The 26415-nt window shown below is 40.3% G+C and overlaps 1 protein-coding gene across 1 annotated transcript in view; it reads right to left on the reverse strand.

Annotated features, from left to right (window-relative positions):
- map1lc3b (microtubule-associated protein 1 light chain 3 beta) overlaps positions 1 to 25396 on the reverse strand; it is a 46239-nt gene extending 20843 nt beyond the window's left edge. Inside the window, exons 1-2 of the mRNA XM_039763537.1 lie at positions 25176 to 25396; positions 15568 to 15623 (exon numbers count right to left, since the gene is read on the reverse strand). Coding sequence (XP_039619471.1) covers positions 15568 to 15623; positions 25176 to 25215 — 96 coding nt within the window. The 5' untranslated portion in view covers positions 25216 to 25396. The remainder of the gene's footprint in view (positions 1 to 15567; positions 15624 to 25175) is intronic.
- Positions 25397 to 26415: the final 1019 nt, after the last annotated feature.

A 26415-nucleotide genomic window follows, 5' to 3' on the forward strand; every position in this document is an offset into this window, starting at 1 on the left:
CCCAGCGAGAGAAAAACACGGACTGCCAGGGGTCCGTTTGATGGCCATACTTCCCTGACGGCGGGCGGTATGCCTAGCTGGAGAGCAGCGGTCTCCAGGGATCGTGCCGTTGCTGCAGGCGAGGCGGCATGGCGTCGGAAGAAGCCTGCCGGAGGTGTCCTCAGTTGGGCGGGTCCGGGAAGGTGAGTCCCTGCCTAGTGGCAGTCGGCCCGGAGGGCGGGCGTGTTTTCTTTCTCAGGCAGGGACTTCCCGGATTCACGCGTCGGTGGCGGGCGCATGCGGTCTGCAGGCGCTGGCAGCACGGCGGCAGCCGCAAAGGCTGCGGAGAAGGAGGCGCTGCGTCTCGAAGAGTGCTGGCAACAACAGAGCTGCCGGCAGGCATATCGACGCCGAGAAAAGGGAGGCAAGATGGCCTGGACGGATGTCCCTCCCCTGACAGGCCGCGTTGGGCGGTGTGTCTTGGGTGCCGCCAATGACCAAGAGGCGGGACCAAGGAATGTTCGTCACGGGCCGGGGAGACCGATTGGGCCAGAGGAGAGGGCCCACAGGAAGTGGCGGCGTCGGGCTGGCGTACAGGTAGGCTCAGCGTCGGTTGACTTTCTGTCCTTGCGGCTGCTCTGGCGGAGCTGGGGCGTGCCTTCAGCCTGCAGAGCAGAGTGTGTTACAGTTGCTACGTGCCCTCCGGGCTGCAGTGCGGGATCTGGAGAAGAAGGCCCTCGCGACCTTACGGAAGTTTCGACTGACAGCGGGGGCGCGGCGCTGGAATCTCCAGCGGAGAGAGCGGCGGTTTGGTGAGTACAGCCGACTCCGTTACAGCAACTGGGAGGGTCTGCGAAAATGGCTGTGATAGCGATGAGCAGTTTGAGTAAGCAGCCCTCCGACAAATAGTCTTGGCGCTAATGGCTGTATCTTGGCGCAGGGAAGTCGAGAGGGGCGCTAGAATGAACCGCGGGCTGCTTAGTGCCCGGGTCCTAAGCGCCCTCCGCCCGAGTTGGCTCGACCTCGCGCTGTACTGTAGGGGCGCAGGCGGGAAAGGGGCTTGTGTTTGTTAATACAAAGTCGCGTACCGTCAAGGCGTCCAAGAGTGAAGGGAGGATTAAGCGGCTGGGTGCTGCTTCCTCCAATATGGTGAGGCAGCGTTGCTGGGTGCAGCGTATGGCTGGCTGCCCTCTGGGGAGCAGAGGAATCCCTGAGGCAGGCAGAGAGAGAGCAGGTGGTGCCGGCGACTCCATCATCGAGAGGGACACGGAAGCGCGGAGAGGGTGCCGATCAGGCAAGTGCGGGGTGATTGGAGGGGAGCGCTGCCCGTGCATGGCACGAGCTGGGTGCTGGCAGCGGTTCTGCCCCTGTGTTCTCTTTGTAGGGACGGACCCGGGCGGGCTGAAGGAACCCCTCCGTGGCGGAACAGCCCTCTGATGTCGGGCCGTCAGCGGAATGATCTCTCTGCCGGTGCGCAGCTGCGCTCACAGCTGGAGGAGCCTACGGGGAGCAGTGGCTCGGAACAAAGGCGCGGAGGTCTCGGAGGGTGCCGATCGAGGAGGCCCGGGGTGCGGTAAAGGGGAGCACAACCTGTGCGAGGCACAGGGATGCACCATGGGTTGGTGCTCAGATTGTGTCTCCGCCCCTGTCCCTGCTAGGAGTGCGGGGCGGACCCGGCTATCCTCGGGTGGGACCCGTTTGGGACTCTGCTGCCCTCGGGGCGGGTCGCTCTTTCCCGCGAGTGGTCTTAAGCTGGCTGTGGGGCACTGTCAGGGATGCCAGGGGCCATGACCCGGCGGGGCGCCAGGAGGGACGGAAGAGGGTCAGAGCCCTGCCTGGACCACGTGGGGTTACGCCTTCCGGGTTGCTTTGGGGACCCGGGTCAAGGGCATGGAAGCCTTTCCTGTAGGAGCCCGTGGTCACCGCCAGGAGGCGCCCCAATGCCTTGGGGACTTGTTTCCCCAGCACTCCTGCCACACCAGGAAGTGCTGGGGAAGATTTATGCGCCGCCCGAGAGCAGCGGGAGGACAGCCCGGCACTTCCGCCACGCTGGGGCGTGGCCAGCGAGACGCGGGAACACCAGGTGCTCATCGGGTCAGCTATAAAGGGGCCGTCTCCCTTCATTCAGAGCTGGAGTCGGGTGGAAGGAGGGCGAAGCAGTGGAGAGTGGAGCGGCCGAGAAGAGGCATTGTGGCCAGGACTTTGTGTGATTTGGGGTTTGTGCACTGAACTGGGTCTTTGTGACCATTATTTGGGGGTCTTTGTGACCATTATTTGGGGTCTTTGTGACCAAGAACTGTAAATAGTGTAAATAAGCGTGTGGTGGTTGTGAAAAACAAGATGTCTGCCTGTCTGTGCTTTCGGGTGCCCGTTGACAATATATATATATATATATATATATATATATATATATATTGTGGACGGTGGGCCGACACACACAGACGGTTTATCGTTGTTACCCAACACACTTTTATTTACAACAATATTTATAGTTTTTCGATGCACTCACACACCCCAGTGTCTCCAGCACCGATTCCCCCAATGTCCAGGCCACACTCTTCCAGTGCCTTTCTCCTGGCTGCCTCTAGTCCTCCCTCCAGCTCCGTCCTCTTCCACCTGACTTCTGCCGATGACTGGAGGGAGGCGACCCCTTAAATAGGAACCCGGATGGGCTCCAGCTGCTTTCCGGCATTCCTCTGTAGCCACGCCCCAGTGTGGCGGAAGTGCTGGCTGCGCACCCGGAAGCCGTCCAGGTGTCCCCCGTCGTCTTCCCTCCAGCACTTCCTGGTGTGGCGGAAGTGCTGGGCTCCCGGGATATTCAGGCACTGGGGCGCCACCTGGCGGTGGCCACGGGTCCCTACAGGGCTGGGCTTCCAAGCCCTTCACCCGAGGCCACCAACATAACCAGGACGGACACCCTCTCACGGTCTGGAGGAGGCACAAGCCCTCCTCCGGTCCTCCTGGGGTCCCGGCCGAGCTCCAGCCCTGGCCGGGGACCACAATATACACACATACATACAAACATATCTACATATATAAAAATTTCTGCTGCTTTGAAGGTCCCAATGAGCACAGTGGCCTCCATCATCCGCAAGTGGAAGAAGTTCGAAACCACCAGGACTCTTCCTAGAGCTGGCCGGCCATCTAAACTGAGTGATCGGGGGAGAAGGGCCTTAGTCAGGGAGGTGACCAGGAACCCGATGGTCACTCTGTCAGAGTTGCAGAGGTCCTCTGTGGAGAGAGGAGAACCTTCCAGAAGGACAACCATCTCTGCAGCAATCCACCAATCAGGCCTGTATGGTAGAGTGGCCAGACAGAAACCACTCCTTAGTAAAAGGCACATGGCAGCCTGCCTGGAGTCTGCCAAAAGGAACCTGAAGGACTCTCAGACCATGAGAAACAAAATTCTCTGGTCTGATGGGACAAAGATTGACCTCTTTGGTGTGAATGCCAGGCGTCACGTTTGGAGGAAACCAGGCACTGCTCATCACCAGGTCAATACCATCCCTACAGTGAAGCATGGTGGTGGCAGCATCATGCTGTCGGGATGTTTTTTAGTGGCAGGAACTGGGAGACTAGTCAGGATAAAGGGAAAGATGACTGCAGCAATATACAGAGACATCCTGGATGAAAACCTGCTCCAGAGCGCTCTTGACCTCAGACTGGGGCAACGGTTCATCTTTCAGCAGGACAACGACCCTAAGCAGACAGCCAAAATATCAAAGGAGTGGCTTCAGGACAACTCTGTGAATGTCCTTGAGTGTGCCAGCCAGAGCCCAGACTTGAATCCGATTGAACATCTCTGGAGAGATCTTAAAATGGCTGTGCACCGACGCTTCCCATCCAACCTGATGGAACTCGAGAGGTGCTGCAAAGAGGAATGGGCAAAACTGGCCAAGGATAGGTGTGCCAAGCTTGTGGCATCATATTCAAAAAGACCTGAGGCTGTAATTGCTGCCAAATGTGCATCGACAAAGTATTGAGCAAAGGCTGTGAATACTTATGTACATGCGATTTCTCACTTTTTTTATTTTTAATAAATTTGCAAAATCCTCAAGTAAGCTTTTTTCACATTGTCATTATGGGGTGTTGTGTGTAGAATTCCGAGGAAAAAAATGAATTCAATCCATTTTGGAATAAGGCTGTAACATAACAAAATGTGGAAAATGTGATGCACTGTATAGGTCTGTACCTTCTGCACACAGTCTCCTCTGATGATCATGAGGTCCATGAGGGGCCTGGGACTCCTAAATCCACCACAAGTTCCTTGGTCTTGCTGCTGTTCAGGTGTAAGTGGTTTGAGTCGCACCATTTAACAAAGTCTTTGATTAGCTTCCTATACTCCTCCTCCTGCCCACTCCTGATGCAGCCCACAATAGCAATGTCATCAGCAAACTTTATGCACGTGGCAGGACTCCGAATTGTATTTGGAAGTCTGATGTATATAGGCTGAACAGGACCGAAGAAAGTACAGTCCCCTGCGGTGCTCCTGTGTTGCGAACCACAATGTCAGACCTGCAGTTCCCGAGACGCACATACTGAGGTCTGTCTGTAAGATAGTCCACGATCCATGCAACCAGGCGTGAATCTACTCCCATCTCTGTCAGCTTGTCCCTAAGGAGCAGAGGTTGGATGGTGTCGAAGGCGCTAGAGAAGTCCAAAAACATAATTCTTACAGCACCACTGCCTCTGTCCAAGTGGGAGAGGGTTCGGTGTAGTATATAGATGATGACATCTTCCGCTCCCACCTCCTCCTGGTATGCAAACTGCAGAGGGTCAAGGCCAAGGTGGACCTGTGGCCTCAGGTCGTAAAGCAGCCGCCGCTCCATGGTCTTCATCACATGTGACATCAGAGTAACAGGCTGGAAGTCATTCAGCTGACTAGGATGTGATACCTTTGGGACTGGGGTGATACAAGAGTTTTCCTAAGCCTTGGGACTCTCCCCTGTTCCAGGCTCAGGTTGAAGATACGCTGTAGAGGACTCCCCAGTTCCAGTGCACAGGCCTTCAGCAGTCATGGCAATATTCTATCTGGACCCGCTGCTTTGCTGGCACGAAGTCTCCTCAGCTCTCTGCTCACCTGCGCTGCTGTAATTGTGGGTGGAGATGTCTCTCCTATGCTGGTATCAGCAGAAGGATGGTTGGAGGATGCAGTACTCGAGGTGAGAGTGGGTTAGGGTGGTCAAACCTATTAAAGAAGTTGTTCATTTGGTTTGCTCTCTCCACATCTCTCTCGATGGTGGCACCCCACTTCGAGCTGCAGCCAGTGATGATCTTCATCCCATCCCACACTTCCTTCATGCTGTTATTCTGCAACTTCTGCTCCAGCTTTCTCCTGTACTGCTCCTTCGCCGCCCTGAGCTGGACTTGGAGTTCCTTCTGCACGCTTGAGCTCATGCTGATCACCGCCTTTAAAAGCCCTTTTCTTCTGGTTCAAAAGGCCCTTGATGTCACTTGTAATCCATGGCTTGTTAGCATAGCAGCGTACTGTTCTAACTGGAACTACAATGTCCATACAGAAGTTGATGTAATCAGTTGTGCAGTCAACAACCTCCTCAATGTATCCTGCAGGATATCCCAGTCTGTAGTTCCAAAGCAGTCTCTCAGAGCTTGCTCTGCCTCAGGGGACCACTTCCTGAATGAGCTTGTGATTGTAGGTAGTGCCCTCACTCTTGGTTTGTAGTGAGGCTGAAGCAGAACCAGGTTATGATCTGCTTTCCCAAGTGCAGGCAGTGGGGTGGCACTGTATATGCCTTTAACGTTTGCATACAGTAGGTCAATGGTCCTATTTCCCCAAGTGTTACAGTCCACATACTGGGAGAAGGCAGGTACGGAAACCTTGTTACGACTTTTACTTCCTCTAGATAGTCAAGTTCGATCGTCTTCTCGGCGCTCTGCCAGATGCCGCGAGCGACCGCGGCAGGACCGATCCGAGGACCTCACTAAACCATCAAATCGGTAGTAGCGACGGGCGGTGTGTGTGTCCAAACTCTCTGGGCAAGTAATAGGGACGCAAATTTACGGCCAACAGTTCGACGTCCTTGCAGCAAGTGGAGATTTAAACGTTTACATGTCCTGAGTTACACCACCTTGTGTTTACATAGAGAGAGAGTCCTCCTCCTTTCTGCTTCCCGCTGGTACTTGCGTCTCCGTCCTCTCTAACTGTACTAAACCCGGGTAGGTCCACGTTAGCATCTGGGATGTTAGTGGATAGCCACGTTTCACTAAAACACAGCAAACTGCATTCTCCGTAGATCCTGACATTTTTCACCAGTGCAGCCAGTTCGTCTATCTTATTTGGTAGTGAGTTCACATTTCCCAGGATCACAGAAGGCACCGAAGATTTGTAGCGCCACTTTCTTGCTAGACGCGTGGCTTTTATCTCTGCTGCCCCGATACCGCCTTCTTACCTCGTCAGGTAAATAGGGAACCACACCGGCGTGCGCATTTGTTCACAGTGCTTGAAGTTGACTACTTGAATAGACAAGTCTTGGTGTGTAAAAATCCATCTCCAAGTAGTAAAAAGTGTTCAAGGAACGAGTCCACATAAAAGAAAGTGGTAGGAGTGAACAGTGAAATAAAGAAAAATAGTGAAAAAGGTAGAAAGATAAAGTCATACACAGAGCTGCTGGAAAGGCTGCCGCTCACATCAGCGCCAGAGTCATTACCCAAAATGAACCACCAGGTTTACCATCAGTACTTAGTACATGTACATACGTTTAGTGTGACTGTACAAACATTTTACTGTATACAATTTTTCTTGTATTGTACATATTTATTGCTGGTGGCCTGTCTATCGTAATGGCTGTAACATATGCGATATCGGAGACGCTCGATATCTTTAAAATAAATATTTAGGTTTTACTGTATATAATCAGTGTATTTACATACATAATTTCAGCGAATCTTACCTAATATCTAAGACAATACGAAGGGTTTATGCTGTATAACTGTGGGAAATGTTTATAAGAGTGCAGGAGTGTTAATAAGGGCTTAAAATATATAAAAATAACTATATGAACATATGGTTTTTACTTTGCAGAGATTCACCTTTCACGGGGGGTTCTGGAACGCAACTCCCACGATTGAGGAGGGATCACATATATATATATATATATATATATATACACACATATACATATATATACATATATATATATATACATATATATATATATATATATATATATATATATATATATATATATATATATATATATATATATATATATATATATATATACATATATATATATATATATATATATATATATACATATATATATATATATATATATATATATATATATATATATATACATATATATATATATATATACACATATATATATATATATATATATATATATATATACATATATATATATACATATACATATATATACATATACATATATATATATATATATATATATATATATATATATATATATATATATATATATATATATATATATATATATATATATATATATATATATATATATATATATATATATATATATATATATATAAATCCAAAAATAGAAGGGAGTCCTAAAATATATTCTCATCGAATTTAAAAAGTTTGCCCCAAAGCTTATATTGTACACAATACAAATTTAAATTCTGAATCGCAGACTTTAAAACTTGAATGGAAAGCCTGTGGTATGGCACATATTAGCAAATAAAGAAGTGGCTTTTCCAGTTCTCATTTTCCTTCAAAAACAATTTGGTCATTCTTAGTAATCCTGTGCTATCATTAAGTAATCAATTGCTTAAATTTACCAGAGACATATAAAAGGATCTGCAATTTTAATTTAGAAATATGTGTCAGTAACCCTGAAACTCCCGAACAGTTAAAAACAATTCAACAGGTCTCTTCATCAAATACCAAGGTATCATTGAATGTGGAGTGGATTCAGTAAGTATTAAAACCCCTTCACTTTCTGCACGTTTGTCCTGGGGATGTAATTTTAAATGGGTAAATGATGCAGTAAAAATATGTTTGCAAACATAAAAGTGTTGCTACTTTAATAAAAATCTGTATTATGTGTCTTAATTCAGTACCTTGTGAAAGCCACTTTGGTACCAATTACGATTCTCCTAAAGTTAGTTTCTACAAGCTTTGCACACCTGTATTTTGGCAATTTATACTGGCAGATCCCCTCATGCATTGTTAAATTACATGGGAAACATCTCTAAACTGACACCACTAGGTCTCTCTCTCTCCACAGATAGATTTATGAGTTTAATTCAGCTACTCAAGGACAAATCGGAGTCTTATTTCAAAGCTACACCATCACATTGTATTGGCTCTGTGCTTCATGTCATTGATGTGCTGAAGGATGAACTGTCACCCCCATCCAAGGTGGCATGCATTCTGTAGCAGGCTTTCTTCAAGGACGCCTCTGTATTTGGTTGTATTCATCCTTGCATCAATTCTGGCCAGTCACCCCTGTCCCAGTCACTAAGAAGAACCCCCCACAGCATGATGCTGCCACCACCATGCTTCACCGTAATGATATACTAAGCAGCTAATGAGCATTGCCTGGTCTTTGCCAGATATACTGTATTGCTTGGAGTTCGGCCCAAATTTTTCACTTTTTGCCTCATAAGACCGCTGAATCTTTTTTGCATGCTCTCAGAGGCCTTTAAATGTTGTTTGGCAAATTCCAAGTATACCTTTTACCAGAAAGTGGCTTCAGAGATGGCTGTCCTTCCAAAAGGTTCTCCCTTCTCAGAAGGTGACTTCTGAAGCTCAGTTACAGCGATCATTGGGTTCTTGGTCACCTCCCTGAGCAAACACCTTCTTGCCAGGTTATTCCGTTTGGCCAGATTAGCCCACTTTGGGATGACTCCTTGAGGTTTCAAACTTATTTGATCTCATAATTTGTAAGGCCCCTATGTTCCTCCAGAGAACACTCAAAGCTTTAAAATTGGTTTTATACCCTTGTCCTGAGCTATGCCTCACTACAGTTTGATCAAGGAGGTCTACAGAAAGTTCCCTTGGACTTCATGGCTTGGTTTTTGTCCTGACATACAGTACAACCTTGTGGGACCTTATATACACATAGGTGTGTGACTTTTTAAATGATGTCCAATCAATTTAATAAACAACAGGTGGACTCCAATCAAGTTCTTAACACATCTGTCTCAAGAACAATTAAAGCAAACAGGATGCACCTGGCTACAATTTGATGTTCTACAGCAAAAGGTCTGAAGATTTCAGTATATATTTTCAAGCCTTTTACTTTTGTCATTATAGGTTATTAAGATGGGCAACAATGGCAAATGTACCGATTTAACATTAAATCTACAACACAATAAAGTGTGCAGAAAGTGAAGCAGTCTGAATCCATTGTGTATCTATTTAAAGCCCTCTGACTTTTTGCTACATAAATTTTGAACCATTTCTTGCTCATTTACATGGCATACTGACCTGATAATATACTGATCTGATACAACATAATTAATAGGAAAGTAAAGCAATAATATATGAAAATATATTTTTGTGGTATTGGGTTCCCAGGCAAAGAAAAAAAAAATCAGGTAAAGACAAAAAACTACAATAAACATTTCAAAAATACACACTATATAAAATGTTCATTATTAATTACAGTATACCCAGAAATATTCTGATTTGAAAACTTGCAATGTCTGTTATATACTGATGTAAATCTTCACTTGTCATGTCCTGAGAAAACGTTATGAAGTGTACTACATTCATTCACTTTCAGCAATATTCTGTTGACTTCAGCTGCCTATAAAATATTTTTATTTTGTTCTGTGCTTACACTACATTGCCCACTGATCTACCTATTGTGAAGGCAATGTGCATTGGACTTCCCTAGTTTATCCAAATATAATGCCAATATTTGTTATCCTGTCAGACACACACTCGCGCTCTTATTTATAGGATGCACTACACAAAGTTACACTGATTTGTGTAATGTGTGACAGATGGTTGGTTCTGAATCTGCTCATCCATTTCAATGTGCTATAGTGTCTGCACGTGTTATTTGATGAATTCTGATCAGGGTAAATACTAAAATTTATTATTTTACACCTCAATTATAAAAGTGAAACCTGAGTGCAGAAATCAAGTAAGAAAATTGAGGACAGCTTCATTCCATCTGTCTGTTCCTCCATTTTCTTACCACCTTACTCCAATTAATAATCTCATAGCACATGGCATTGCAGCTGGTGTTAGCAACAAATGGTGTCACGCAGAGACCTTTTTAAATTGCTTAAGTCAAGGTGCCATTGGGTGCACTGTTCTGTTATTTAAAGGACACTGAATTTCATGTCAACATTTATCCATTATTTAAAGTCACATTACCTCCTTCTACTTAATTCGTCACCAGACGTAACCAGAAGTTTTCTTTTTTTTTCCCCCACATTGAAAGCTGAAAGGGCACTAGTAGACCCACCTGCCAGGTCAGAGGATTCATACATAGTTAAACTGTTTTCAATCCAGTAGCATCTGCAAACTTTTTTGCAGCTTGCTTTCAGTTTCAACAATATTCAAATATGCAATGCAAATATGCAGTTTAGCCCCCCACCTCCAAACTTTATGATTACAAAAACACAGTTCATGTTTAACTCCAACAGTAAAAGATGCTTATCACCTGGTGCAGACACATCTTTCACAAGTATGTTTTCACATGTGCATCTTGGTGGCCTCCTACTAACTTAAATTCTTAATTTAATATTAATAATAATAATCAGTATTTAAAAAGGGAGAAACACACAGGATGTTATCTTCAACAAGGTCAGGCAACAGATTTCTGTATTATCAGGGTAAAGTAATGCACAAGTGTTAAAATTTTGATTTTGTACATCTGTGAGGCATTCTCACTCTGATGGATCACTTAACCTTCAATTTTACTTTTTTGGGATAGTACTAAGGGTTAAGAAACTAGATCTCACCAAGTAAAAATTTCAATATTATGTAAATTGCAACCTTGTTGACACTTGCCAAATGTCCCATCAATATAGAGTATAAGTTGAAAAAACAAAACTTTCTTTTCACTTCACATCTCTCACTGTGTCATTCTTCACTGTCTATTTGCCATGGTGTGCTGACTTCAGCCTTGTGTGGTAAAGTTTATCTGAAAATGCACTCTACCTGTGTGCATGTAAACAGAGCTTGTCCATTTGAAAAAAAAAATTAAAAGATGAATGGATCAGATTTTAGAAAAATGCCTTTTGACAAATGTTATGTGAGAGCAAACAAAATAATCCACATTTTTCCTATTGAAATATACTTGCAAAGGGATGAATACCAGCATGGAAAATATGATGCATTGTGGTATTCAGTGGTCATCTCCCCTATAGTACCACACAATATCAGATAACAACAATAAACTATTCAAATTAAACACTGCTAAAAGCCCCAAAACCTCAGCTTGTGTCTCCCCACATGCCATCCACTTCACTTAAGACTCATGTAGTAGACTTTCTTCTTCTTTCTACTTCACTCATCTTACTAAAATACAGGAATGTAGCTCATCCAAAGACTATGTTTTTCATTCACACATACTCCTCCATTACTAAAGGCTTCTTCCAGTTAAGAAGAGAACACAAGCAATACAGACTGCTTGTTCAGATGTACAGTCATGGCCGAAATTATCGGCACCCCTGGAATTTCCCCAGAAAATGCACCATTTCTCCCAGAAAATTGTTTTAATTACAAATGTTTTGGTATACAGTACACATGTTTATTTCCTTTATGTGCATTGGAACAACACAAAAATACCCAAAAAACATCCCCAAAACATCTTAGAACCTCCACCATGCTTGACTGTAGGTATTGTGTTCTTTTCTTCGTAGGCCTCATTCCGTTTTCTGTAAACAGTAGAATGATGAGCTTTACCAAAAAGCTCTACCTTGTTCTCATCTGTCCACAAGATGTTCGCCCAGAAGGATTTTGGTTTCCTTAAGTACATTTTGGCAAACTCCAGTCTGGCTTTTTTATGTTTGTGTCAGCAGTGGGGTCCTCCTGGCTCTCCTGCCATAGCGTTTCATTTCTTTCAGATGTCGACGGATAGTTCGAGCTGACACTGTTGCACCCCGAGTCTGCAGAACAGCTTGAATATGTTTTGAAGTTGATTGGGGCTGTTTATCCACCATTCAGACTATCCTTTGTTGCAGTCTTTTATCAATTTCTCTTCCATCCACGTCCAGGGAGATTAGCTGCAGTGCCATGTGTTGTAAACTTCTTGATTATGTTGCGCACAGTGGACAAAGGAACAAGATCTCTGGAGATGGACTTGTAGCCTTGAGATTTTTGATATTTTTCCACAATTTTTGTTCTCAACTCCTCAGACAATTCTCTGCTCTTCTTTCTGTTCTCCATGCTTAGTGTGGCACACTCAGACACACAACAGAAAGGTTGAGTCAACTTTTCTTGATTTAACTGGCTTCAGGTGTGATTGCTATATTGCCAGCACCTGTTTCATGCCACAGGGGAGTTCAAACGAGCATCATATGCTTGAAATAAAATGATTTACCCACAATTTTGAAAAGGTGCCAATAATTTTGTCTGGCCCATTTTTGGAGTTCTGTGTGACATGAGGTCAGACTTGGCTTTTTTTCTCTGTTTTTTTGTGTTGTTCCAATGCACATGAAGGAAATAAACATGTGTATACCAAAACATTTGTAATTGCAACAATTTTCTGGGAGAAACGGTGCATTTTCTGGCAAAATTCCAGGGGTGTCGATAATTTTGCCCATGACTGTACCTGAAGTTGATAATGTTTTTGTTGTTGTCCGTAATGCTGTACTCTTCTTCAAAGTTGAAGAAAACAGTAACTAAATTTTTGTTATTTGCCTAACAAAATCAGAAAAATACTGGTTACATGTAGGTCAACTGCCATAAACAGCTGGCACCAATTTCTGGTGGGCTGGTCAGTGCAGTACTATGAAAGGATGCAATTTATTTTGAAAATTCAGCCTCCACATTACCAGTGTGCTTCATCATTCTGAGAAACCTCATTAGGGTGTGCCTGGTATTGATTTGAGACCCATTATTATAGACAGACAACAGAGTGGATGGATTAATAATTTATTATGGATTATAGAATATGCGTAACGGGAGATTTCTTCATGGATGCTTTTGATATAGTTTGTTATTGTCCAGCACTGATCACTATAGGCTTCCATTCAACACTGTTATCGCCATTCTCCATGAGCACATAAGATTTACATTTTTTTGGCCATCACTATAAACTACATAGGTAAGTAATAGATAAAAAAAAATATAATTTATGTGGTGGAGTATTCTTTTAAAATTTATTGAAATTTGGCTTGGCTGAATCTACACACAATTACAGTGTAAACCTTAGATATCTTATTTTAACATTATCTAATAAAAACTGTACAATTAAGGTGGTTTCTTCAAGTGAAATTGACTAGTATTGTTGTACTGTTGAACTGTTTCAATCATTTCATTACTACTATATAAATAAATAAAACAACTGTGGGTGGCAAAATTTTTCAGACACAAGGGCACCAAATTCTGGAAGGCTCCTTGCAAATAACTGACATCACGTCAGTCACTGCATTTAAATAAAATGTGAAGAATAATTTTACTATAGTGATACTCATTTTGAGTTTATAGTGAGCCTATTCATATTACCTTGATAATGTTGGCAATCATGGTGATTAATTCTAACCAAGTCTTTCCCATTGTCTAGCTCTTGTGGACCTTGATATCACTGCCCTCTTCAACAATCTATCCTTATCACAATGGAAGAACACCTTATAAGGATCTTAGAATAGATGTGCTTTCACTAACAACAGACTAAATGTCTGCCAAAATCATAAGAATTTGTCTGTACCATGGGACACTGCAAAAAAATCCAGGGTCAGGCTGGTTGGCCAGGTAGCCAAAGGCTTTCCTTTCCATTGCTAGCTTCCCTTATCTTAATGTATAGAAGACTTTCAATTTATTTGATTTAATAAAAGGAAACTACAGTACTTATATACAGCACACATAAGCTGCATGGTGTTTTCATTCCTTTTCAGCGTTTTGTGTATGGTAGTGTTCATTACTTTACATTTGTAAATCTATATAGAACTGTGCTCTTCTTCTTTTACAATGCACTTCTTTATACAAGGTAAATAAAAAAAAGTGTCAAGTGTTTGCTATATTCAGTGAAGGATACCATGAAATAATGTATTAACCAATGGTACTTGGGGAGAGAAAAAATTCTGTACCAGAAACAAGGATTTCCTGAACTTGTATTAAAACGTACAGAAAAAGGTGATGCAGCAAGGCTACTCTTTATATTGTCCAACAACCAACTAGGTGACAATCAGAAATGTGTGGCTGTTTGCCACGCTGATTCATAACAGGCGTAAGCAGAAACCACTCTGGTGTTATGGAAACACAGAAGATGCAGACAGCTGTTTGAGTGTAGAAAGAACTGGAAAAAAACAAGAGCAGACTCATACAACCTTAAGGAGGAGATGCAACTAATCTAAACAAAATGCTCCTTCTTTTTACATAAAACTTCTTTTTAATATCAGTCTCCATCATCACTGCAGTCATTCATCCAATTATGTTTTCAAATTAAAATTGTTTTTTGGATATGTACCGCCTCAGTTGAAAATCCACTGTATTAAAGACAATGAAATCAGTGTTCTTTGCTCATTCTAAAGTTGACTATGATTAGCTTATTTTCACTTTAATACGTTAATAAAAGTTCTCGTGGTACACAAAATAAAGTAAAAAATTGTCAAATAACACATGAAATGTAATAAAACAAGGTCTGAAAAATGTTTATACTTAATTGGATTGGTCTGCTGATGTCAACAAGGTCAGTTACCTAAAAGAGAGATATAACCCTTTGTGATTTCATCCATCCATTATCCAACCCACTATATCCTAACTACATGGTCACTGGGGTTTGCTGGAGCCAATCCCAGGTAACACAGGGTGCAAGGCAGAAAAAAAACCCCAGGCAGGACACCAGCCCACCACAGGGCACAAACACACACGCACCAAGCACACACTAGGGACGAAATTACAAATCACCAATGCACCTAACCTGCATGTCTTTGGACTATGGGAGGAAACCGGAGCAAACCCACGCAGACACGGGAAGAACATGCAAACCAGACGGAGGGAGGACCCGAGAAGCAAACCTGGGTCTCCTAACTGCAAGGCAGCAGCGCTACTCACCGCGCCACCCCTTTGTGAACCCAATATTTTAAAATACATAAATAAACAGCATTAAATAGAATTAAAAACATAACCTTTGTTCAGATCTAGGCCAGGTTTCATTTAAGTGGAGATTGCACTTTGTCCTGAGGGTCATGAGGTTTATTTTGTGATCTTCAGTTTCTTCTACATCTCAAAGATGTGCATGTTTCATTAACTAGGAACTCTAAACTGGCCAGCTACATGTGCAGCAGTGTGCCAGTGATGAATTGGTATACCATCCAGAAATGACCGTTGCTTTGCACTCATCAATGCCGAGAAATGTTATGAGACACTCTGCAATCATTTAGTGTTCAAGTGTAGATAATGGATGGAGAGATTAATAAAATGAAGAAGAAAAAAAAAAAAGCAAAACTTACTGGTATTTTGGTTGGGTGTTGCTCTCGAATTAATCTTACATCTTCCACTCTTTGCTCTAAAGTAAAGAAAAGATATTTACATTAAGACAAAAAAAAATCTTAAAAGCACTAAAATTGTATTTTCTGTCCAAACATTAATTTACGGAATGAATGCCAGGCTTATGCATATACAATGTTTTGAGTAATAAAAGCCATACCTATACTGGCAACACACCCCACCCATAACCTACAAGGGGCAAAACCACTGTCAAAATCATAACCCTCAGTCCACATGATCCCCAGAAAAAAGGTCAAAGTGTCTCGGCTCATCATCATTGATAGTGCCTTGAACTAGGTGCAAATTTTTCACAAATTGCAACATGTCCTCCTTCAAATCATATCAGTTGACCTTTCCTCTATTACTCTACAAGGTGACCATTGCTCAAAATATACTACAAAAATAATTAATGGAGAAGCACCCATTTTTTTTTAGTCAAACTTATTTATTTACATTCATGGTATAAATTTGCCACACAAAGTTGTATACTAAAGTGAAGCATTTTTTTTACAATGTTTTAAAAAATACCATGCCTATTCTTGTGGTTTAAAATTGGCTTCAAAGAGTACTTACCTTTTTCACATGTTTATTTAAATTATACAATGAATAACAGAATATAAATGTGGCATGATGTTTCTTATATTATAGCTCCTTTATCTACACCTACTGTTTAAATGAAGATCAAATCTTGATATATCCACACATGTTTAAAAAAAAAAAAAACCACACATTTCATGGGGTGTATTTACTTTCACATGACTAATATTTATGGTATTAACTTTGACAAAATATCCTTTAGTTATTTAAGTTGAGTTTTTGTTCTTTAAGCATGGGCATCGTCAAGCAAAGTACTACATGGTATCAAATTTGATTTTCATTTGAAACTGAATATATGCCAACAGAACAATAAAATAATCAACAAGGGCTATTTTCCATAGTAAATCTGAACTGCCACATTCCTAGGCAGTACACCTCAAAAACAGCTCCATGGAATTTGTCTTACAAAAGACAGGGAAACCAAAACCAAACCACCCCCTCAAAATGATATCAAAATGACTTTCAGTACACAAAGTCTTCGACTTACAACCTATGCATCTTGCAACCATTTGACTTACGACCGCAAACCTTCTCTCATGGGCAAACGACCATGCAAAGCTCCGTATGCTGTGACTCATTCATTTTGATCTCAGTTTTATTACCTGCTGCAGTTTCGACTATGTTCAGCTACATTTGTCTTACAATTACAGGAAAAAAATGTAAATGATCTTGACACAGAAATGAAGGTGATCAAGCAGTATGAGGGTAGAAAGAAAGCGAATGTGATTGCATGCGACTTCATGTCATTCCAATGTAACCAGTGTTCACTGCATACGCTGTACTAATGCACTCCGGCTATGAATCTGGGTAACCTCCGAAGCTTTTTCGAACTGCCACAAAGGGGTAGTGAAACCACACTGAACTCCTTTATCTGTTAATAATTATTATTAACAGGCAGAAATGTTAAAACAGAAAGAATACAACAGCACCCAAGTGAGCAACAGTAATAACGAAACAAAACATACAAAAATGTCAGAAAATCGACACAATTCGCTAAGAATGATGACAAGAAAAGGATATAAAACAAATATATATGACTTAAAGACTCATTTCTATTCACTTGCATTCTGTAACCTTCAGTAATACTGATGGTTTCCTCATTGTAATATTGTAGCATTACTTCTATTTATTATTTTTATTTATGTTTATTTTATTTCTAATTATGCTATTCATGTTAATTGTATGTTTTTCTTTTATTCTTTTATTGTAAAGCACTTTGGCCACAGCATTCCTATGTTGTTTTAAATGTGTATAAATAAATTTGAAATGGACTTAAGGGACTTATTATACAATACTGTACATACAGTCAAGTTTCAATACATATACCGGTCTTTCTTACTTCAGAACCAAACGTATTTGTTGTTGACGACTATCTGTATGCACTGTACTATTTTTGCTCTCTACATGGTAAAACTCCAAGCTACCCCAAATGTCTTGGCAGAGGCGTACAAGAATTGAGGACTGTCCTCCAACATCAGAAAAACCAAGATGTCCAACATCATGTAACTGACTACCTCTGGAAAAATTTTTTTTACTGTGTCAAAAAGCATCAACCATGGCAAAATCTCCTTCAGAAAACTATGGTATTAGGTCTTCAAGAACTGAGACATCAAGATTAAAGTCCAGTTAATGATCTACAGGATCATTTACATTGCTGCTCTTCTGTATGGAAACAGGACCTAGATTACTTACTGTTGTCACTTTAAAACATTTGAGAAATTCAACATTTAAACTCTTTGAATTGCTGCACTAATACATTGATCTAAACTGAGACAAAAGGTGAAATCAAGATTCTTCAGAACCAACTCTGTCAAACTAATGACTTGAGGATTTGACTCACTGGTCTTACAAGGTTACACAACCTTACAGTATATAAGCTTACCAGACATAATCCTTATTTCAAATGATCACTTAGACAGAAAGAGATATGTTATGATGAAATAAGTGTTAAATTAACCCTAATTATATAACAATGTGATATGGATTATATTTACTTTTACTATTGCATGTCAATTTTCTTCTTAATAACTTGATTCTGAAATATATGCAAAGACTGTCCCTAGAGATAACTATCATTCTCATAAGAGTTTATCCTGATTAACTCATAGCAAATGCAAGTTAATTGGAAGGAGAAATAGAGAGAAATTAATAAATTCTGGTGGTCTTGCAATCTTTGTGAAAGTAAAAGAGGAATGTCATTCATTCTGAATTACAGACAAATAATTCCAATCAGGGATGGTCTTGATAACTTCAAACCATTTTTGTACAATTCCTGTACACAAATATCCATCCATTTGTTGACACCACCTAATTCAAGCACAGGGAGATGGTACTTATCAGGATCAGCTGCAAGGCTGGAAAGGCAGAGTTGTCCGAGAATCTGCTGTATGTTGATTAGCATGTGCTTGTCAAGAATTTCACTGTATTGTGTACAAGTGTCAATACAGTAATCTTCCAATAAACCCAAAACAGGGCCAGCTCAAAAGTGAAGCCGGTGGCCAACTTTCCATAAATCGGCATCTCTCTCTTCATATGTATATAAAAATATGAATACATGTCTAAATACTTTAATAGCATGACAACTCAAAACTAGTAGGAGAGCAGATGCACTTTCCAAACCCGAGGAATGTCTGTCCTACACTAACTACTGTATCAATTATAAGCTAAAAGTTATTTCAGAATGCAGCACAAATCTCCCATTAAATAAAAAAAGTTAGCTGGTGGAAAAAAATCATGATCTCAAGCAGAATTGGGGACAAACAACCACAGAGGGTGTGAGAAAAGAAAAAAGAAGCAGAAGAGGCAGGTTGTGAATGTGGCTCTTGAAGTTTATTAAAAACCAGGAGCGAAGAACAAAAAGAACATAGTTGACGATCTTGACAATGATGGCAGTGAGACACTGAGAGCAGTTGCATCATATTTAGAAAACAAAAGCAATGAATTTAATTTTTTGTAGAACTAATTAAGCACTTTAACTTTATGATATAATTCCATAAAATTAAAATTCTTTGGAGTTTTAAAACTAATTTTTACAATAACTTAAAGTCACTCATGCAATCTTTAACATTAAAGGCATATTAAATTTTAATTACCAGTACATTATTGTTCTACTCCTCAAGTACATAAGAAAAAATGCATTGCTAATAACATGCTAAGAGTTTTTTTTTTTTTTCTAAACTTCTTTTACTACATATCTCCAGCCCATGTAAAACCAACAAAAACAATCTATGATATTTATTATGGCTAAGTGCTTTTCAGCTGGACAAAGGACGATAATGGTTAAATAAATGAGGGGTTTTTTAAAGTGCTACTTACCAGCTGCTTCCTATAAAATACTCTAGAATCCCCCATCTCGTTTAGGAGAAGGCAGGCACTAATTAAATATTCAGTGAAATATGAGTAAGGGCAGCATTGTAAACTGCAAGCTTTGTGGCCTAATCATCGATAAGTGAGCTTGACAGATCATTTGCTTGATCACAGAGTAAAAAGCTACAGATGGCATTAATTCACAGTAAGATGACAGGTGTATAAAATATAGACTACATCATTTAAAGAAAGTGTATGTGTATCCATTTTGTTTAAACCATAAACAGTGGATATTCCTAAATGCAACTATAATTATTTCAAAGGTGAAAAATGTTGCAGAGCTTAAGCCTTCACAAAATTCACATTAAATAAATGAATTCTAACAACTATTAGAGCTAAGGCATGGTCATGACTGCTGGCAGTGGCTCTGCTCCATTTCACTACCGTTGTCTCTAAGGTGCTTGACCACTTAAAAGTCAAGGAATTTCAGTACAGGCAGGCATTCATTTTTGATAAAATTGGAAATGTTTCCATGAAAATCTTTAGCTGTCAGAACATGAAGGAAATTTCTGTTGAGAGATAGAGAGATATTTAAAGTAATAAAAATTGCATACATACATGTGAAATTCATGAGCATCCGGGTACAGCTATTCAAATATCCTCTTATTCCATCACGATTTATTAAATGTATTTTACGTACACTATAGTATTCCATCAAAATAAAAGTTGCATACAAAATTTTATGAAAGAAGAGGCAAGTCATAAGACAGAGAACTGTAACATCAGTTGTCAGAACAGCCCCAGTGCAGTGTGCTATACCATACAACAAAGTTTTGTTTTTCAGGTAAACAGCTTACATAATCTTTGTACATTGTAACACATATAAAGCTGCTTAATATTTTGTCATTGTAGTTATACATTTTGTATACCATTCACTATACATGCTCTATGTGTAAAATGGAAAATAAAAAATTAGCACCACAATTAGAATATGGCAAGAAACATTGGCGATGCTAGGCATAACACAGGTTCATGTTCTCATTGGAAATATGGCTTGTTTTCAGGAGGGCGCATGTTCAAAGTAAATGTACAGTTACATTTCCTTATTCAATTGTATTCTTTTATTCAAGAGATACACAAAGAGTTTTAACAGCTCATCCACTTACAGTATAGTACTATGTGCCACTGTATGTTTTATTATATGGCCACTCATGACACAAAGTTATAATACATACTACATACAAAAAGACGTATCTCAGTTGTACCAAAGGTTCTTCAGAATCCTGGGTTCAAATCCTGACATGGTCATCCATCCTATGTATAAATGGGTTTTCTATGAAATTCTGATTTCCTCCCACTGGTAATTCTAAACTGCCATTCATTCATGGACTAAAAACATACTTTTGTTATTTATATTGAAATAAGTTAAGTGTAACACTCATCTCTCATTTACAGAGCCAGGGATTTCTGTTATAATCTTGAGGAAGTCATATAACCCAGCCATGACACACTAGAATATAAAATGCATAGTCCAGATCTCTCTGACTAGGTAGGCCGCCCGAATGTCATGCATTCCTAACAATGTAAGCTAATTGCTTGTTTTAAGGTTTCACACACAGTGGTCTGGACAAGCAAGAAGCATATTCTATCATTAATGCAGCTGAAGATTCAACACTAGCTGGGTGTGCTTATCAACAATGACTGGGCATCCCACAATGAAAAGGTAAATACTTCAGTGAATGATGCAATTATAAACAGCTGTCTCTCCCTTACTGTTAAGGACTCAAAAGTGCCCAATTGTGGACTGCAAGAGACTTGTAGGGGGTCATCCACCTAGTGATATTGATGAAGGCGATGAAGGAGGGGCGAGTAGCTAAGTTCAACTAGGACTTCTTCTGCTCTTTTCATTACCACCTATCTTTGATAAGAAGACTGTACAAGGTTATTGAAAAGGCCGAGAAAGAAGCAATCTGTTACTTTACAAACCTACCTACCTAATACACACAGTGGAAAGAGCACACTGATAAGCTGATTTATTCACTGTGGCAACTGCACTGCAGAAGACAGCAAGTCTTTGCCTTGGGTGGTTGCAATTATCCAGTTAATTTTTGGAATCAGCCATCTAAAATGTTTTTCTCAGACACTTCACACCACTAACAAACTGGACACCCCATCCACTGATATCCTTATCATTCAATGCCATATAAGCAGCCTTGCAAACAGTCAAATCTCATACAACCGACTTATTTTAACTTCCACTATGTAACTATCTGCACTACCAATCCCATAAAACCCATATGGAGCCCTAGGCAGCATCTGGATCACACACCCCTTTCAGTTACCAAAACAGTTCCACTTGGTGTCCATAGAACAGCGGATTCCAGAGCACACGCCCCTCGGATGATACTGCCCTAAGTGGCCATTTATGTCGCCTAATGAATTGACCGGCCCTGCCAGTATGCCACCATTAAACCTGACAAAAGGGTTGTGGTTTTGGCATATTCTGGACCTTTCAGTAGGCAATGTTTTCCAGTCCTATAATGTTCATTATTTGGTTTTGTTTGACCATTGCAAACAAATGTTCTTGTTTTTTTTCTGAAATGATTTGAATTTGGCTATGTCACTGGATATCTCACATCCATGATAAGGTAGGATATGATGTGCATCCTGGTATATTTCTTACAGCTCCAGTGTTGTACTCTGTTACCTGAACGATTGTTATTTCCCACAGGTTTTGCCAACCTCCATTCACCTCGTTCACCAACAGACTGTTTTCATTTACATGACTGCCATTCAAATGGTGACCCATTCTTTATACACGTGTAAATCCCTAGGCATGCGGTTCTCCACAAAGTCAATGCCCGCACATCTAATGTCTACTGCCATGACAGTTCAAGCCACACTAATCTTTAGCCCTACCCATTTTTTTCTAAACTGAACACACATGACTGACTGGTACATGCCTATCAACTCTAAAGAGCAACCTGTACCTATATGATGTGGGAAGGGTAGTTGTACTTAACTGAATGCAGCACAATGTATTCTTCATTACCTTCTTCTTGTTTGTACCAAGTAAAGCAACACACCAAATGAATAACTGCAGCCTAACATACTCAGTTCACATACTACAGTTTGGCATGAGATAAGGTATCTATTGTCACAGCTGACATTTCCCTAACAAACATAATTAGTATTCCAAATGCAAAGGGCTAGACAAACTAGAGATTAAACTAGGCACTTTTGTTTTCAGCACTAGAGAGACTAGAGAGTTCTCGTTATTCAGACAAACTGAGAAGTTCACTGCACTCTTGTGCACGTGACAATGGGACTACAAGAAAACTTTTTCATTGTCAAACAGCAGCTACAGTACACTAAGTAAACATTACTTTCATAATCAAACACATAATGTATGCAACCTCAGAGCTCTGTTCTACAAACACCACCAAGTGTGGAGAAAATGGCTGCAGGGAAGGAGGAGAATACTCAAAGTAACAATCATCATGTTGCTATTAATCCTGTAAATTTCCACTAACAAATATTTAAAGTTAAATTATATTCTAACCAGGTCATGTTTGGTACATCAACAAAGATGTCTCCCAGAAGTAAGATTATTTCATACACTCTGTCTCCTTCAAATTAAATTTCCCAGTGTTAAATGAATCCATGTAGTGTCAAAAGAAACCTTAAAATGTGTGTGTATAGATAGATAGATAGATAGATAGATAGATAGATAGATAGATAGATAGATAGATAGATAGATAGATAGATAGATAGAACACATGTTTAGCAAAGGCAGTTCTGCTGCTTTTGATGCTGGGCATTCAGAAGCTGGAAGGAGCAGGAAATGTAATAGTCAATTGGAGCACAGCAAAACATTTCAGAACCTAATGAAGAATGCAATGACTCAGCACCTTTTAGAAAATGATGAATTTCGATTTTATATCACATCATCTTTTTAATTTTATATCACATCGTCTTCTTCATAAAGCTGCCACCACATTTCACTCAACAAGCAAGCCATTCTATGTTACAAAGCATAATCAGGTCATTAGAAACTGCATTTCCCCATTTAATTTTTGTGCTCCAGGAAAAAACATTCAATTAGCAACAGACAAAAAAAAAAAAATGAAATTACTAATCCTGTATTTTTAGAAAGTTCTTACATTATCTGTCTCAATCACTTAGAGGCCTGGTACCTTTCCACAACTTGGCAGGTTAAAGACTTTTTGTCTAGCTTTTCTTTGTACTGCACGGGACAGTTTAAAATAGAAGTGGAAAAAAGCACATTTCTGTAAGTAAAATCCATTTCAAACCATTTACAATTAAAAAAGAAGGCTAGCTGGGTTAGGCTCCAGCTTCCCCATGACCCTGCTTAGAATAATAAGTAGGTTTGAAAAATGGATGGATAGATGGACGGTTAAAGTGACATCTGTGTTAATTTTATACAGGATTATATATTTTTATGGTAATTTTTGATTGCCTTACACAATATTTTAAGGATTGGTCTGTTCCTATTTTTTTTGGCCAAATAACACGAGTTTTGTTTTTAGCCGATTATGAATGGGTTGTGAACAACAGATATTTCTCCAAGTCTCTTTTTTCACTCCCTGCCCATATTATAAACCTCAATATGGTTCCAACAACAATCCAGGCATTTGTATACAAATGATGCTTATTTAATACGTCCATTTCCAACTTGACAGTAAACCACGGATTCCAAGCAATACTGAAAGTTTCTGAATAAGCGAATTATATGGAGCGATTTTTCCTCATCTTTCTGCCGACAGAAAAACTGCGACTTGTCAGGGTGTTACCACAACTGTTGAACAGTGACTTGCAAAATACAAGTAAAAGTGTACCATACCTCAACTCCAAACAAAGCTGAATAGGTTGTATTTAAACCGATTTTTAAAATTCTGCAATGGCCAGTATCCCCGTTACTTTTGTAGACACTGACCTTCGCTGCGAACTTTGTTCCAATCGCAATCGTAAGTTATTTTAATTTGAAGGGTTCCGGATCATCAACTATCACGATATTCTGGAGACAGCCAATACCGAACTGAACTCTTATTTCCCTCGCGGCAGATGATTCCTAAGCAGGTTCGTGTCTAGATTTGTATTTTCGCCTTTATTTTTCTTTCGTTTATTTCTGAGGCCTATGAAAAGCACATATAAACGTCAACCCATCCCCCAATCCTGCAGCGGACGGAGCTGCATTTAGACTTCGGATCTTCGTTCTGTTTACCTCAGCTGCAGCACACGCCGTACAGCCGGACGAGGTCTTACAGAAGCGTCTCGCACAACTAATTACCATTTTCCGATTATAGATTCCGTAAGTTATCATCACTAAACACGGTTCGAAGTCCCCTTAAGAAGATTGTGGACTGCCAACACCCATTAAGATACTAAATAAAAATCGTCAAATTATCTGACTCGGCTACAACACTATCTGCTTTGTTGACAATTTTGAAATTATTTCAAGGGGAAAATATTTAAGAAGACCAATCAACATGAAGAGCGGACCATTATGGTGAACGCAATGACATTTAGATCAGTGCCAGTAATAAAACACAACAAAGGTAACGAGTAGAAAAACCTAACTATTATAAAAAGAAAGGCAAACCAAGCCAAACAGACGATTGTTTTTATTATACTGATAAATACGTACCAAATGTCCTTCTTTGTTTGAAGGTCTTTTCAGAAGGCATCTTTCTTCGAATCGATACAGACAATTTGTTAAGGCCTAAATATCGAACACGCTGATATAAAAGTGATGAAAAAAGATATTATTATATATGCGTCTTTAAAGCTATTGTCTCAGGCACAATAACACTGCAACCCTCTTTATCTTTCCTGTTTCTGTCGTCTGCTTAGTCCACCTTAAGCAGCAAAACAAAACTGTCAGCTGGGTGATGACGTCACAGGTGAGCCCGCCGGCCGCCTCCGGCTTCCATGATACTGCAGCAGGAGGGCGCTGTCGCGTGATGTGATTATCAGTCCTTGGCCGCATTCAGTTCGGTTTCGTTAATGCGCCCAATTTAACCACTGTAGGTTTTGAAGATTATAAAAGAGTACGTAAGAGCTTTTGTTAAGGCTATGAGGAGGCTTTTAATCCCAAACAGAGCCGCCCGGTTATGGGATGATTATGACTTGATCTGTTAGCTGTGGTATGAATATCGCCAACACCTGAACACATTCATAAACAGATAGCAACTATATTTAAATGAGTGAATTTACTACAATTGGTGAGAAATGTACTATTAAAATATACTGAAACTATTTATTTATTTTATTGACATTGCTGTGAACTTAGTGTTTGGTTTTTATATATTTCCTAGTATGAAAATATATTGTGATCAAGTTCAAGCACTTTATTGTCATTGTGTAACACAATGAAATTACTTTTTGTGACAGCCCCAAGGTGCATTTAAAGAAAAGTCATTCACTTACAATGTTGAGAATTGCATTATTTATATATACATTTACTAAATTTAGTGAGAAGTAGCATTACTTAAACTGGTTAGTGAGACTGCCAAGGAGAGCAATTTCTAGCCATTTTGATCTCTTTACCTGTTTTGGTACAGGAGTGCAGAAACCCTGTTTTTTCTCGCTATGGGTAAGGAGCTCCCCATCAACTACAAGGTGGCAAGTGCTATCTTAGCTCATTTACGCCATCCAGTACGCATTTTACTGGAAAAGCTACTCTCTTTCTAGCTCATTCTCTCTATAATATATTCATGTTTTGATTACTTTTAAGTTTTCATAATTAAATTAACCAACATTTAGTGATGACAATGACATCACTTGATATGCCCCATGCTCCTTACCTGTTGTTAGGGAAGGCTTGTAAATAGTACATTATTCGAAACATTATTGGATGATGCTTGCGTAATCATTGGATTTTGTAC

Source organism: Polypterus senegalus, chromosome 9, assembly GCF_016835505.1.
Source record: "Polypterus senegalus isolate Bchr_013 chromosome 9, ASM1683550v1, whole genome shotgun sequence".
NCBI lineage: Eukaryota > Metazoa > Chordata > Cladistia > Polypteriformes > Polypteridae > Polypterus > Polypterus senegalus.